This window comes from Passer montanus, unplaced genomic scaffold (assembly GCF_014805655.1).
Source record: "Passer montanus isolate IOZ18808 unplaced genomic scaffold, ASM1480565v1 scaffold13, whole genome shotgun sequence".
Lineage (NCBI taxonomy): Eukaryota > Metazoa > Chordata > Aves > Passeriformes > Passeridae > Passer > Passer montanus.
In genome coordinates, this window is record NW_024359832.1 from 3,219,303 (window position 1) to 3,234,051 (window position 14,749).

Here is a 14,749-nt window from a genome sequence, read left to right on the forward strand (position 1 = left end):
TGTCTTGGCTAGAAAAGATAATTGAACTAGGTCTCCCCTGTTCTGACTAAATCTCTACCTAGTCCATTACAGATGCTTTTGAGTGAAAGGGTAGCAGTAGCTGAGGACTGTGAGGGTGTTGAAAAAAAATACTAAAAATACTAAATTACTGAAATATTTTTATTTAAAAATAACATAGAATACATTGAAAATAACCAGTGGGTCATATATCTTGAAGCATGGTTATTTTTAAGAACAGTAGTCCTAACTGTTGAGTAAAAATAGGTTGATAGTTTTACTTCTGTATAAAGAACCCCACTGGCATACTATGCTTGATGGTGGTGATGGCATTGACAGCTTTTAAAATAAAGTGGATAGCCTATCTAGAACATATTTTTTTTTTGTGTCATAAAAGTTCTTGCCTGAGGAAAATACTGGTGGGAGAAGGATCTTGAATCTAGTGCAAGAAGGTAAAATAAATAAAAATAGATGCCTGAAAGCTGGAACTGGTGAGATTAAAAAACAGGGTATAGAAATATACAGAATATTGACAATTGTGGTGGTTGTGAAGGCCACAGGAGCTCAGTCTTGGATCCCTTTTAAGGTGTACAGTCCTTCCACAGAAGTTTGTAGGTGAAAACAATATGGTCTGTGTCATATGATTATTATGTTATATGATTATTATGATGGATTCTTTTGTTCTTAAATTTGACTGATAGTGTGGTTATGAAAATGAAGTTTGGGTGATATAGTTTTCCCTATTTATATATTTGTAACTTAATTACATTAAGTAGAGAATGATACCACTAATTTAAAGATGTAGTTTAAAATCCAGCTAGTCTCGAAGCAAAGTGTTACCAGTACTGGGGTAGTCACGCTGCCTGCCACAATTCCATTAAATGGCAGGAAGCAGGATAGGTGACTTTTGGAGTTACAGAAATTGGGAGTTTTTACTTCTGTTTTTACCTATATCTGCAGGTTGTGTTTTCTTCTAATGAAGACTTAGAACTTGGAGAGCAACAAACTAGTCTAATTTCAGCAACAGAAGAAGTGATTCAAGAGGAGGAAGTGACTGTAGAAGACAACACCAGTGAACAACAATTTGGAGTTTTTAAGGACTTTGACTTTTTAGATGTTGAATTGGAAGATGCGGAGGTGAGACCTTGGGGTTTCTTCTGTGTATTTCCATTTGAGAGCATTTTAAAAATAAGGTTGTGTTGGTGCAATTCTAGGGAATTGGCAGCCCTACTAGCTAATCCAATTCAGAAGAAATTATGACATGATAGAGCTCAGATAGAGAAATCTGGGCCAAAAACTTTGCAGGGCTAAGTTGTTGCAAATTGTTGGCTGGTTTTGGAGGGAAGAGTTGAGGTTTTTTTGGAGGGGTTTCAGTGACTGTCTGAAAGGGAAGTGATAGTACAGTGTAAGCCAATGTCAGCATGAGCACCCAGGTACCATGCAGGAGAAAACTTAATTATGGAACCGTGTGTTAAGAAAATGGCATAATCATTGTTTCTGATACGTTTCTGGATTTTGAGAACTTGATGAAAGGCTTTCAAAGTATGACACACTATCTCATTATATAAAATTGCCTTGCTCTCTATAATTGCTTGCTTTGACTTTTACATTATATCTGGTGTATTGCAGTTCTTGTATTCCTCTACTTCTCCTGTCAAAAAGAGAGAGGGAAGGTAAAACAAAATTAAGTATTGAGAAATAGTGAAGATTCTGTTAACAACTGTTACTTGTTCAGATCAATAAAATGCTTCAGATCAAAATGTGCTGAAGCATAAAGTATGACTATAAAAGGACTTGGAAGGAAAAAGTCAAATGTTTTATGGTTCCTTGCAGTGGTTTTGTTACAATCTGTGCAAACTATTGAATTAGTAATGGAAATCCTTGCTGGTCATGAGTTCACAAGCTACTAAGAATATCTACTAATCTAAACACTGATTGTTCTTCTCTTGATTTATCTAGACCTCTTCACAGGTCCCCCCCCAATTCTTTAGTTTTATCTCACTTTCCTCCTGCTGCCTGTGTATTGCTTCACTTCAGCCAGTATTTGCACCTTCTAGGAAAAGTACAGGCTTATTATGGTCTGTTGCATAGATGTAGCCACACACTATTCAGACACCATTTCCTGTATTGAATATAAGTTCAGAATTGAGTCTCAGCAGTATTAAAACATTATTTTAACACTAGACAGGAATTGGCAGATGGGATGGCAGAAGTTGAAAACTTCACCAAATGAAGTTAAAAGGTTAACTTCATTTTCTGTGCTTTTTTAATGGCAGATCATAATTAAGAAAAGACATTTTCTTCTTTATTACTTGCCTGAATGCAACATGTAGTGCTGTACTAGAGAAAAAAAATAAGACCACAGATAGTAGAGATTTAGGGCGTTATGTATAAATTGTGCACTTGGTATAAGAGCTCTGGCTTATTTTTTCACCAAAAATATAGAAAGTTCTTTATATTGCTAATAATTAAATGTCAGCATTATGAACTGGGGCTTTTACATTAACATCTGAGTAGTATCCAGAATAAACTTAAGTGCTTCAGCCCAGAGTAGTAGTATACTTTGTTGTACTTGAAATTATTTTGCTTTTTCATAACTTTTCATCCTCTTTTGAGAAAAAGAAATCACCAAGAGAGAAAGAGCTTACAAAATGTTTAGTTTGCATATTTAATGGGTCATGGTGATTTCTTAAGTCACCACAAGAGATACTCTGTTAGGGCAGTTTTGGAGCTGTGTTTGGGGCTGGATGTGGTGTTACAGAAACTGTAGACCAGTGAACTTCACCAGGTTTTCCATATTGTTTAGCTGAATTGTTGAAGGTTGATTAAGTGCTTGAGAAAATCAAAGATCATTATTGTGCTTGTGAATTAAAAGAACAGTGTTTTTAAGATATGGATGTCACTTAGTATGATGGCTATTTGAAACCCAAATATCTCAGCTTGAAAATGCACAAAGAGAATGGATTCAGCTGTTGGTATTCAGGGTGCACTTTATAAAACTGATACAAAGTAGCTGGTAAAACAGTTACAGACAAATCATCTTTTCTACACCCTGTATATAATTATTGTTGATAGTGTTTTGTCAGTTGGATGTGGTCAGTATAGATTCATGTGTGTTAGTTAAAGAACTTCATCAATGTTTGTTGGAACAGTTGCTTTACATGTTATGCTAGAGCAAATGTATCATGAGCATGCTGATTTTAGTGTTTTGTCGTCAGTTTGTTGTTTTTTTTACTCTCATTAGAAAAAGACATTATTTTAAATACTAGCTTTTTGACTAAAGCTTTTTCCAGAGCTTGAATCAGTCTTTTACTGTTGGCAAATCCTATGTAATAAAACATTTTTCCCTGGCTCTAGAGTATCTTTAAGTGTTTGTCCTCGTTCTTTCTAATTATATGTGTTTTCCTTTTTGCTAACCAGGAGCTGCAGGTAAGTTGCAGCCTGGTGCCCTGGCTTGTTCATCTGTTGTTGTCTGTGATGTGTTTGTACTTTTTAGTCAGATTATAAAATCAATACTGATGTAGTTCTAGATTACATATTGAGATACTTTCCAAGAAGATATTCAAAATATTTCTACTTCCTTTGCCATATATTTTATTTACAAGCATTTACCAAGGTACTTAAAATTTTAATAAAACTAAAGGGCTGATTGAAACTCTGTTCATGATGCATTCAGTACTCATGTTTTCTCTGTCTCATTTGTGTATTAACTTAATTATGTTGAAACTTGTACATACCAGATGTGTGCAAACTTTTTTATTACAGGGTGAAAGCATGGACAACTTCAACTGGGGCGTTCGCAGGCGCTCTCTGGACAGCATTGACAAAGGAGACACACCGTCCCTTCAGGAGTGCCAGTACTCTGGTAGCACACCCAGCTTGAACTTGACCAACCAGGAGGATACTGATGAGTCTTCAGAAGAAGAAGCAGCACTGACTGCAAGTCAGATACTGTCTCGTTCACAGATGGTAGGTTGTTTTTCTGTGGAAGAAATCTGAGAACTTAAGCTTTCCCTAGGACATTTAATAGATAAATGTGGCTCACACTTTCAGTCTAACTGACATAGTAAGGAACTAAGTTAATGTGGCTAAGCTTTTTCATAACACCATCAATGAAGGAAGAAAGTTACTTTATTACATTGGTGGTACATATTTTATAATTTTATATTTATAATTTTAGTACACTATTAATTGTTTAGTGTCTTTACACTTATATTTTTTAAATATAAGCACAAAAGTGCATCTCATATATAAAGTATGTATCTGGATTTTTAGATCAAAAAAACACTCCAAATACTAAATAAAATCAAGAGCATTAAGTGGTCATATGAACATCTAAGCACAAAAATTGCTAAATTAATTATGGATTTTGAAACCTGTGTGCATATAATGTAGGAAAATCAAGAATGCTGGGCACTCAGAAGTCTTTCTGCATTACATAAATGAAATTAAGAAAAAGTTGACTAGATGGGGAGCAGCTTGATGCCTATGTTGCTTTTCAGACTGTAGGCAAAGCTTGTATGAATGTTGCTCCCAACAAAATGCTCTGCTTTTCAAGGGTTTCAGTCTAGCAAAAAGAATTTCTAAAACAAAGAAAATAATTTTCCTTAAAGGAAAAGCTTCTTTTCAAAGTGAAATGTTGCAGAAATGCATGTGATGCTTTGTAATAGTTCTAGTGTAAAGCTGTGAAATTCATCATATGGGAATAAATTCAAATAGCTAATAACACTGAAACAACCTATTTCAAAACTAATGTATTCTTTACCTTCAGTTTGTGTTTCCCTTGAAAAATTTTGTTTCTTTCTTTTTTATCTTAGTTAATCAGTGATTCTGCCATAGATGAAACAGTGTCAGATCATGCTGGTTTATCACTTCAATCTCAAGATTCCACTAGCAGTGTGGGAACAGAAGAGGTGCTTCAAATCAGAACTGAGACCCCAAGTTTGGAGGCTTCTCTAGATAACTCTAGCAACCAGCTGCCTGAGGTGGGGAGAAATGTGGGCTGGTGCATGGCTGATTTGGGCTCCTTCTAGTTTCAGTAGCAACTTTGGCTTTCTTTTCAACTGAATTTTCATCTGTTACACTGATTAGTTGATTTGCTTTTAATATTTCTAACCTGTTGGTGTGTTCTTACAAAATGTTCCCTCAGCATGGAGACTTGGATGGACTGAGGGAACTTACCACAGGTTAAAAATATTCCTGAAGGGCTGATCATGATCATTTCATGGTGCAGAATGAAACAGGCTGATATTCAAAATGCTTTTACTTGATATGGTTGAAATCCTTCTTGAGCGACATTTTCTTTCCAATACTTTTATATTTCCCTCCCCCTGTCCCCCCCTTTTTATTATTTGCTTTCTTTGGGTTGTGATTGGTGCTATATGGGAATAAAACCTCAGGTCAGCTGTGTTAGCAGTTGGTTCCATTAAATAATCCTTTAGTAAGGACTACAGATGCTAGTGGTATACTTTTTTGGAAAGGCCCATGTGGACTGAGACAGATTTCAAGCTAATGGCCGCCTGCAAATCTGTGAGTACTTCAGTTTATTGTGTTTTCAAACATTTGAATCATTTAAAATTTAAAAAGACACACCTAATTTAAAACAGTCATCTGCTACAATTTTTCTCCAAGTGGCTTGGTTTAGGTGGACTTTTTATCTCTTAATTTAAAATTATTTATGCTACTAGCAATCTTATTTTTATTTGCATATAGTTAGCAAATCCCATCTTTAACTATGCATGCAGTTTTATTGAGTATTCCAGAAAATTAAGCTGTTCCTATGTGTTTTTGACTAACCAGTGAGTGCACTGTTGACACTAGAATGAGTCTTCAGCCAACCTGGTTTAAACAATCTCCTGACTAGTTCAAGTTCTGAAGGTTCTAGTTTACCTGTTTGCTACTAGAAAAACTGCGCTTACTAGCAGGCAGAGCACAGATGTAGCTAATGTTTAATGAAGAAAAAGAGTCTAATAAAGGGAGAGTGGCTGATTTCCTGTGATAATACCCTCACCTTTTACAGGTGTAATATTGTGATGCTCATAAAATACTTTCCCCCACAGTTTTTCTATTTTCCCATTAAGATTATCTATGTGCTTTAAAAAAAAAAAAGTGTTTAATTACACTGGTGTTGATAAATTGTCTCAGGTGTTGCAGAGCACCTGTGCTTAGATTGTCAAACAAATTGTTATCACTTCTTGTGCTTATCTACCACATGCATTTTTGATCCAAAATAATTTTGTTTGAGGAAGAACACCTAATCTGGGTGAACTTTTTGTACACAGAATAGATGATTTATGCTAAGATGTCAGAAGCAAGAAGCAATATATCTAAGCTGGGATTTTATAGAATGAAATTCACCACAAAAAACTTTTGTCTTCTCCCTTGTTGGCATGTGATACATCCTGAACTGTAACTAACTTTTACATTTTCATAGGTCTTTCTGAGACTACCCTTAGAATTCATTGTTCTTCTACAGCTCCCTTTATAAAATCACTATATACTGCTATAATACAGGTGAAAATATTCACACAAAAAACCACCATTGTAATTTTGAACTGTTGAAACTATTTAAACTGTGCTGTAAAATAATTCCATGACTAGGCAGCATTCAGAACAAATTGCTGTATATAAAAAAACCACTACATACCCATGCATTCACTAGATACGATGTGTTCCAGGTTTATTTTGTGCTTGTTAGAATATGAGATTTGGACAAATACACAGGTTTCTTCAAGCACAATTCAAAGTTATTACTCTACAAGACTTAGCTATCTGGTTGGATTTTGTTGTTCAAAAAGTGAGCTGGCCTTATGCCTTTTATCAGAATTACCTTTAAAATACACACACTCTTGACTCATCTTGAAATATTTATAAAATAGTAAAACTGGTTTTGTTCTGAATACTTACACTGTACAACTTGTAGCATAGGGCAGTTGTTTTTTTCCTGTGCTCCTGTACTTTATATATAAAGCTCTCTCAGCACAAGCATTTCATTATATGCCAACTGTCAGCTATCAAAATGTTTTTAATATAAATAAGTATATATCAAAGTTATCTAAGACAGTATGAGAAAAATTGAATAAGCCATTCATAAACAGGAGTGTGCTGGTTAGATGAGTTGTTAGTTCCTTGTTTGTCTCATAGGAATGCGGTATTTAAATTAATAGTTTACTTAAATATATTTGGCTGATTCCTAGAAAATGCATAAAAGGTATTTCACATTCCAGTTGAGAATTTACTGTCCATCTGAGAAGAATAATTTTGTTCAAAAATAAGTTTTACAAGCTTATGCATATGAAAGTTTCTGACTAAAGTGATTCTCTATTTTACTCACTTGCACTGTAGAATTGTGAGGGAGTGGTTTAGTAGAAGTAATTTTTCCAAGGTTCTGTGGCATTGGTAACCATATAACTATATAAATCAGCTTTTTAAGATACTTAAGGAATATCCAGACTGGTAGTAATATCCAATGACACACTGAAAACGAAATCAGGAGTCATGGCACTATGAAGACTTAAACTTGGTTTTAAATTTATTAACTAATAATAAACATATTTTCAAAAAGTGCATCTCTCATGTGTGTATTTACCAGTCATGATCAGTGCAACTCTGTATCCTATATTAGCATCTGTAACAGAAATGGACCATTGGTTCAACCCAAAGTATTTTGTTGAGTTTTTGTAAAAGTGTACTGCATTCCCATGTGCCTCAGCTGCTTGGTAGGACAAAATGACTCTTCTGTGAAAAAAATTTCCAGGTTTTACTTTAACAAAAGAGGCATAAGAAGTGAAGTCACTAGCTGTGTCAAATGGCAGCAGTGTCACATTGAGGAGTACCATAGTGAAAGTGAGATTTGGTAAGGATCAGTCTGAAAGAAAATTGTGTGGTTCTGTTTAAAGCTGAATTGTCTTTTCTAATATGTATACAGTTATTTAATCTGTCAGAGGATCTGTTTCAACTGCTGTGATGTGTATGTTTAGAGGCTCCTTGACCAGTTTTGGATATGCCAGTAGAGGAAGACCAGCATACTAAGAATAAAAATGTGTGGCAATTTGTGTCTGTAGGAAATAGCAAGTGTTATTTTTATTCCACAGAGAAATCCAGTATAAAGGTTTCAAATTAATTAATCATAAATTAACTGAATATTAATTCGTCTGTGCAATATAGTGATGTTAACGAATATAATAATGGTAATGGAGGAAGGGAGAAAGGGTTGTTTTAATATTACCTACATGAGTTTAATTATCCTCTCTCTGTAATTGCCTGTTGATGAAAGACTCCATTTAGAGATTCAGGGTAAAACCCTTACAGATGCCCATATTAGTAGTAATGGCAAAATAATAAACAGTGGAATGTCCCTTTTCCACTGTTTATCTATTACACTGTTGCTAAGTAGTTATGCTTTAGAAATTTGTTAAAATGGAGAGTGGAAAGGAGAAAAAGTATTCTGATACTTGCTCTAGACTCCAAAGGCAGTCATTTTGATGCTTACCTAGAAAAGCAAAACATTAAAGCCTTGGGTTTGTTTGATCTCAGTAAGTTTGAGTCTGTGTGCATATTTTTCTTTCAGTATTCTCTAACAGATTTAATTAAATGTATCTGAGAAATTATATTTGCTCTACATAAGTCACATTCTAGGATATTAATGTTTACCAGGAGTTATAAACATTACAAATCGGCTGCCTGTCTTTGCCCAAGTAAAACTCTGTGAATGAGCCAAAGACCTGAATAGTTAAAGTAAATATTTGTAAATAATCTTTTGTAACTGTTAGTTTACCATAATAAAAACTGATAAGAATACATAGGCCCTGACAGTAATACTGATGAAAGGGTGTGTGATTCACAGGAAGGAGGTTCAGCAGTAAGGGATGAACAGGTCAGCACTGCCAGTGAAGACACTGGGTCGTACCTACTACATGAGCAGCAAGACTGTCTGGTCTGTCACGAGTCTCTGGAGCTGGAAGAGACCCCAGAACTGGTAGAGGCAGCAGCTCCTGAAAGCTATTCTGAATCTGTCTGTGAAGAGGATGTCACTCTTGCTTTGAAAGAGCTAGACGAGAGATGTGAAGAAGAAGAAGCTGACTTCTCTGGTTTGTCTAGGTAAGATTAATACTTGTTATAAATAACAGAAATTACATGTTATCAGTGCATTATCAAACAGGCTTTTCTATGGTATGGAGATTTCCATTAATCCCATAATACAAAAATATAAAACGATGGTTTGCATATCTGAAATAAGGGTTGATCAGTTTTGCATGTTACAGCAACTAAACTCAATATTTTTTTCAGCAATTGCTTCTGGTACAAGGTAAACAGTTGTGCAGGAAAATATGAGAATTCTGAAATAAAAGAAATTAGCACTTTTCTTCACCATCAGTAGGACAGAAATGTGAAAAGTTAGCTGCAAACAGTATAAAAGAGAAAAGCTCTTGAACTGCTCTGACTTAGTGGCACCAAAGACATGAAAAAAACAGGGAGAAATTTTTTTTTTTTTTTTTTTTTTAAATCAAAGCCCCTGTAGAAGTCAGGTCAGTTTTTCTTTGAATTTGCTCAAGGGTTGTTTTCATTATTAAGGTTCATAAGTCTCCTGTATATTTCTAAGACATTTTAAAGCAAAATAACATTTTTTTCATTTTAATAAGGAGAGCAAAAATTACTATTGAGATGAAAAGTTAAAGTTAGTCCTAGCTGTTTGAATCATATTTAAAGTGAAACTCTTAAGTCCCCTGGAAGTAACAGTCTAAGAAGGAAGGAAAAGGAACAAGCAACCGCAAACAAACAAATAAAACCCACAAATCAAAACAAAAAATTCCAAGTTGATCATAGGCTTGTTCATATTTAAAATTTGTTCAGAAGTTTAGATTGAATAATAGAGAAACTTGGTATATATAGGAATATAGACTTGACATCTTTCAGAGAGGTCTCTTAAGGAGGCTTTTTCAGAAAAGAGCACAACAGGACATACAAAAGCAGTTGGTTGGGAAGGTTTTACTGAGAGAGACAGAGAAACTTAGCTCTTGTGATCCCATACATGACCTACTGTATGTGCCTTATGAGACTTCATGGCTAGTACCAGTTAAGAGCAGTTTAGTTCCTCATCTGCAACTGAACAATCCCTCATGGTTTTATTTTATTTACACTAAGCAAGCAAATGAAAAACCCCATAGCTCTAGTCTAAAGAGTGACAGAGGTGAAAGCATTGGTACACTAGTTAGGAAATACCTGAAAATCTTTTTTGAAGCTTTGCTTACAGATGATAATCATAAGGGATTTGTCTTAGCTTTTGAGCTTTGTGATATTAAAATAAAGAGATCTAAAACCAGCACCAATATTTCTTGTTTAAGACATGTTTAAGTCTTGTTTAAGATGTACTTAGTGCTGTTGTGGATGAGGCAGTTTTCATAGAGAAAAACTGTATGTGATTTAAAAGATTATTTTAATAAACTATCTGTATATTTGGAATCCTCCTACACATATTTGTGCTGCCTACATACCGTTATACAAGAAGAAATGTCAACATGTATCATCCCTTCTAATACAGAATATTTTAGGTTAATCATTATTTTAATGATTGGAAATAGTAGCATTGATTAATGTGTAGTTTGATATTTTATTGGATGTTTGGTGCCTAATGGAAAGTATGACAGCAGACTGTTCTGTGAACAAAGGGCGGTTAAACTGATTGCCCATAAAAATGTGTGTTTCCATCTATCTCCATTTGCTTATGTTACTTAAGACAGTTATAAAGCACTATTACATTGCTAAATGAGCTCTTGTGCTTCCCTTAAGGAAGGCTAAAACTTGTTGCAGCTATTGGTGGACCATCTGTTCAGATCAATAAAAATTTGAAGAATGGGATGTTACTTCAGTTGGCAAGAAAAAGATGCCTGTTTGTACATGGTATCCATATATATATAGTGCTGTAATACCTATATATAACCTCCAGGTAGCTCTTTGTCTGTAGTTCTGTGTAGAACTGACATGTGGTAGTAAATTTTGGAGAGTATAAGCAATTTTTAATATATTGCAGTAGCAAAAGTTTTTGATTGTTTACTCCTTTCTTGCACTAGTTACCTTAGTTGATCTGTTATTAATTTTACAAAATGCCGTTCTGAATCCAAAATTCTTATTTTTTTTTCCTTCCTGCCAAAATGAAGGTGTTTTTTCCCCTCAAAAGTTTGCTGAGGAGATAATTTCTGCTATTTATTGTTTGTAGCCAAGATGAAGAAGAACAGGATGGTTTCCCAGAAGTGCAAACTTCCCCTCCTCCTTCCCCCTTTCTTTCTGCCATATTGGCAGCTTTCCAGCCAGTGGCGTACGATGATGAGGAGCAAGCCTGGCGCTGCCACGTCAATCAAATGCTGTCAGACACAGATGGATCTTGTGCTGTCTATACATTTCATGTCTTCTCAAGATTGTTTCAGGTCAGTGAATTCTCCATGTATGATTGCTCATCTGAAATCTTTTCCCCCTACTTCTAAAACTATTCTTCCCCTTGAAACTGCAAAAGCCACAAGATTATGGTAGCAAGAAGCTTTAGAAAGCAAATCAAAAGCAGACCAGAAAAAGTGGTCCAGATCAGAAACACACTGCTGAAGTAATGTTACATTGTCATACCCTATTTTTCCATAGCATATCTGCTGTATTCATTGCCTAGGAGTGAACTTGCTCAGAAAATAAATAAAAATTGAGAAAAGCTAAAAAAAAAAAAAACCAACCAAAAAACAGTTCAGTGTTTCTTGCAAGCTCTTAGTCCAGGTTGTGTCCCTTATTTTGTTTTCTGAACATCACCCTGATTCTGTGATGATTACAGAATTAATGGCTTTCTCCTGTTTTTTTGTGGGAGTCATTATTATGGGATCACAGCATGACAAACATTAATGAATTTAGCTTGCATCTTTCTCTTGAGAGAAAAAGGTTTCTTTCTGCAGAGAAGTAATTGAAACACCAGGAGATCCACTGGAGCTGGATGTTTCAAATGCCTCTTTTTAACTATATTCACCTCATAGATCTGCTATCCAACACAAAATGCCTATGGCTTAATCTTTCTGGCTCCCTCCTGCCTATATGCAGGGGATGAGATTTTTCATTTTAAAAGTAATGCTTCTTTGCAAATTCCTGTGGGGTAGAATAGTATAATTAATTCATTTTATGTACAGGCAATGTGCCAAATGAGCCAAGAGACTATTCAGGACAAGGTTTTATGGCTCCAGCCCTATCTTGTATCTCTAATATTAATTTTGCTTGCTGTTTGGCATATCATAATAAATTTCTCAGTGAAAGACCTGCACTAGCACATATTTTATTCCATGTATCGGCAGTAACTTAGATGTGAAGAATTCATACTCTGCCTTTCCCATGGAATAATTTGTTTTCACATCTATACATGAGATTTTTCATATTAAAAGTAATGCTTCTTTGCAAATTCCTATGGGGTAGCATAAGTATAATTAATTCATTTTATGTACAGGCAATGTGCCAAATGAGCCAAGAGACTATTCAGGACAAGGTTTTATGGCTCCAGCCCTTTCTTGTATCTCTAATATTAATTTTGCTTGCTGTTTGGCATATCATAATAAATTTCTCAGTGAAAGACCTGCACTAGCACATATTTTATTCCATGTATCGGCAGTAACTTAGATGTGAAGAATTCATACTCTGCCTTTCCCATGGAATAATTTGTTTTCACATCTATACCCATTTTCCATTTTATGTTAAACTAATTTCATGGCCACAGTGCCATGAAATTTCTGTGATAGGTTGTAGATTTTTGTCTTTTTGCTTCATCTAGACAGCAGTGATTTGGTTTGTCTGTATTATACCAAAGCTTAGCTGCAGTTGGTTTCCACACATTCACTCATTTCCTGAAAGTGGTAAAATGAGAGCTCATATTCCCTTGTTTTCATTAATAAGGGAGCTAAGGAAGAATGAAACTTGGCTTAACAGGTGGAAAGCAGGGTACTCTGCACAATAGCAAACCAGTGTTCAAGCATGGGCAAAAAATGTTCCTGAGGAGTTCTTACTGGGTACAGAGGAGGGTTAACATGATCAAATGATACTTGGGAGGCCTTGTTTGACTGGATCTTTCCATTTTGCCTTCTGTCTCCTTCTTCCTCTTTAACTTTGCAGCTGTCTGTATAATATTTATATAGTTTTATTCTACCTGTAACATCCAGGATTAATGAAGCAGTACATAGCAGAGTGCAGTGTTACATTAGGCTAAGCTGACAGTCTGCATAATCAAACATGATAAACTCAGGACTGATTTTTTAAGAAGGTAGAAACCCTGCAGGTGGCAGTTTTGGACAGCGATTGTGCTACGCAGGTCGCATACTGACTCATAAGACTCTGTAATCTTTTGCAACACAAACACTTGAAAATAAATTGAACTATCTGTACTGTGTAAAGGCAAATAGTCATCTACCTATATTGAGGCTAGAGGCCTAGATATGAAAGGAGTACTTGTCTCTATAGATACTGGCTGGTTTTATTGATTTATTGCATTTTCCAGAGCTGATTTTACATAATTATTCAGAGAAAATTGTATATTAGTTTTTCATTTAATGAAAAAATACAATGTGATGGAAACTTGTCAGGATAGAAATTTGCTTTGAAAATCTTACCTAAAAAGCCAGAAGAGTAGTAAAACACAATGTAAGAGAAATGTTTTTCTGATTTGACTTCTAGACCATTCAGAGAAAGTTTGTATCTATAACAAATGATTCAGTCAGCTTTCTTGGTGAAAGTCTACAGCGCATTGGGACAAAGTTTAAAAGCTCTCTGGAAGTGATGATGTTATGTTCAGAATGTCCAACAGTCTTTGTGGACGCGGAAACGGTAAGAATCTCAAACCTGCATGTTGGAATATCTGTCTGCTTAAACATTTCATGTAACATACCAAATGATGTTCTAATATGTGGAAAAAAGAAACTCTTTAAAATCAGAAGGGAATTAAAATCTTAAGTGGCCACTGTGTATCATAAACACTGGAAACCACCAGTGAGAAATGTATTTTCTTAACAAATAGTCTGCAGCTCTAACAGTGAACAGTAAGGAAACTTACTGAGAGTAGATATCACTCTAATTCCCATACTACTCTTTACCTTCCCTGCTTGTTCATATTTATTCTATGTTCTCTGCACAAGTAAGAAAAAGGAAGACTACTTATCTAGCAGCAGCTTTGCCTTTTTCTGTTATATTGTTTTATGTATATATTCAGTGATGCATGAGAAGAACATTCTCACTACAAATACACAAGGAGAAGACTTGGAATTATTTGTTGTCATGCAAGTTGAAATCCCAATTATAATAGATACTAATCCAAGAAGTCAGCTCAATGTTTAGCAGCAGTCAAAAAAAATCTGTGCTAGAATTATCAAGAAAGGAGACAGCAAAACAGGAAAGATCACTGAGTTAATGTACATATCCTCAATATACCTACATCCTGAATTTTGGGGGCAGTTTTGGTCCCTTGCTGTCAGAGCAAAGGTAGTAGCACTGGAAAAAATTAAAGAAAGATCACAAGGATGATGAAATATATACATGTAAGATATGTAGGCTAGGATTTTTATCCCTTTAGAAGATAAATGTCCTATCATGGATAAATTATAGAAATTATTTTCTTTTTGTCTTAAGGAAAATATATTAAGGGTGGTCAAATTAAGCTAGCAGTGACTTACAAAACATGCAGAACCAAGGTCCTTCATGTGATACATAATCAAACTGTGAAATCCTGTCACTTTTTATGGTATCT

General features: G+C 35.0%; 1 protein-coding gene across 13 annotated transcripts in view; it reads left to right on the forward strand.

The window, feature by feature from the left end:
* The window catches only part of FRYL (FRY like transcription coactivator), a 158,986-nt gene that overhangs the window by 130,299 nt on the left and 13,938 nt on the right, over positions 1-14,749 (forward strand). For all 13 annotated transcript variants that reach the window (XM_039699154.1, XM_039699155.1, XM_039699153.1 and 10 more), the window contains 6 exons: positions 958-1,134; positions 3,763-3,966; positions 4,815-4,982; positions 8,843-9,096; positions 11,213-11,420; positions 13,684-13,833. In XM_039699154.1, the coding sequence (XP_039555088.1) occupies positions 958-1,134; positions 3,763-3,966; positions 4,815-4,982; positions 8,843-9,096; positions 11,213-11,420; positions 13,684-13,833 (1,161 nt within the window). The remainder of the gene's footprint in view (positions 1-957; positions 1,135-3,762; positions 3,967-4,814; positions 4,983-8,842; positions 9,097-11,212; positions 11,421-13,683; positions 13,834-14,749) is intronic.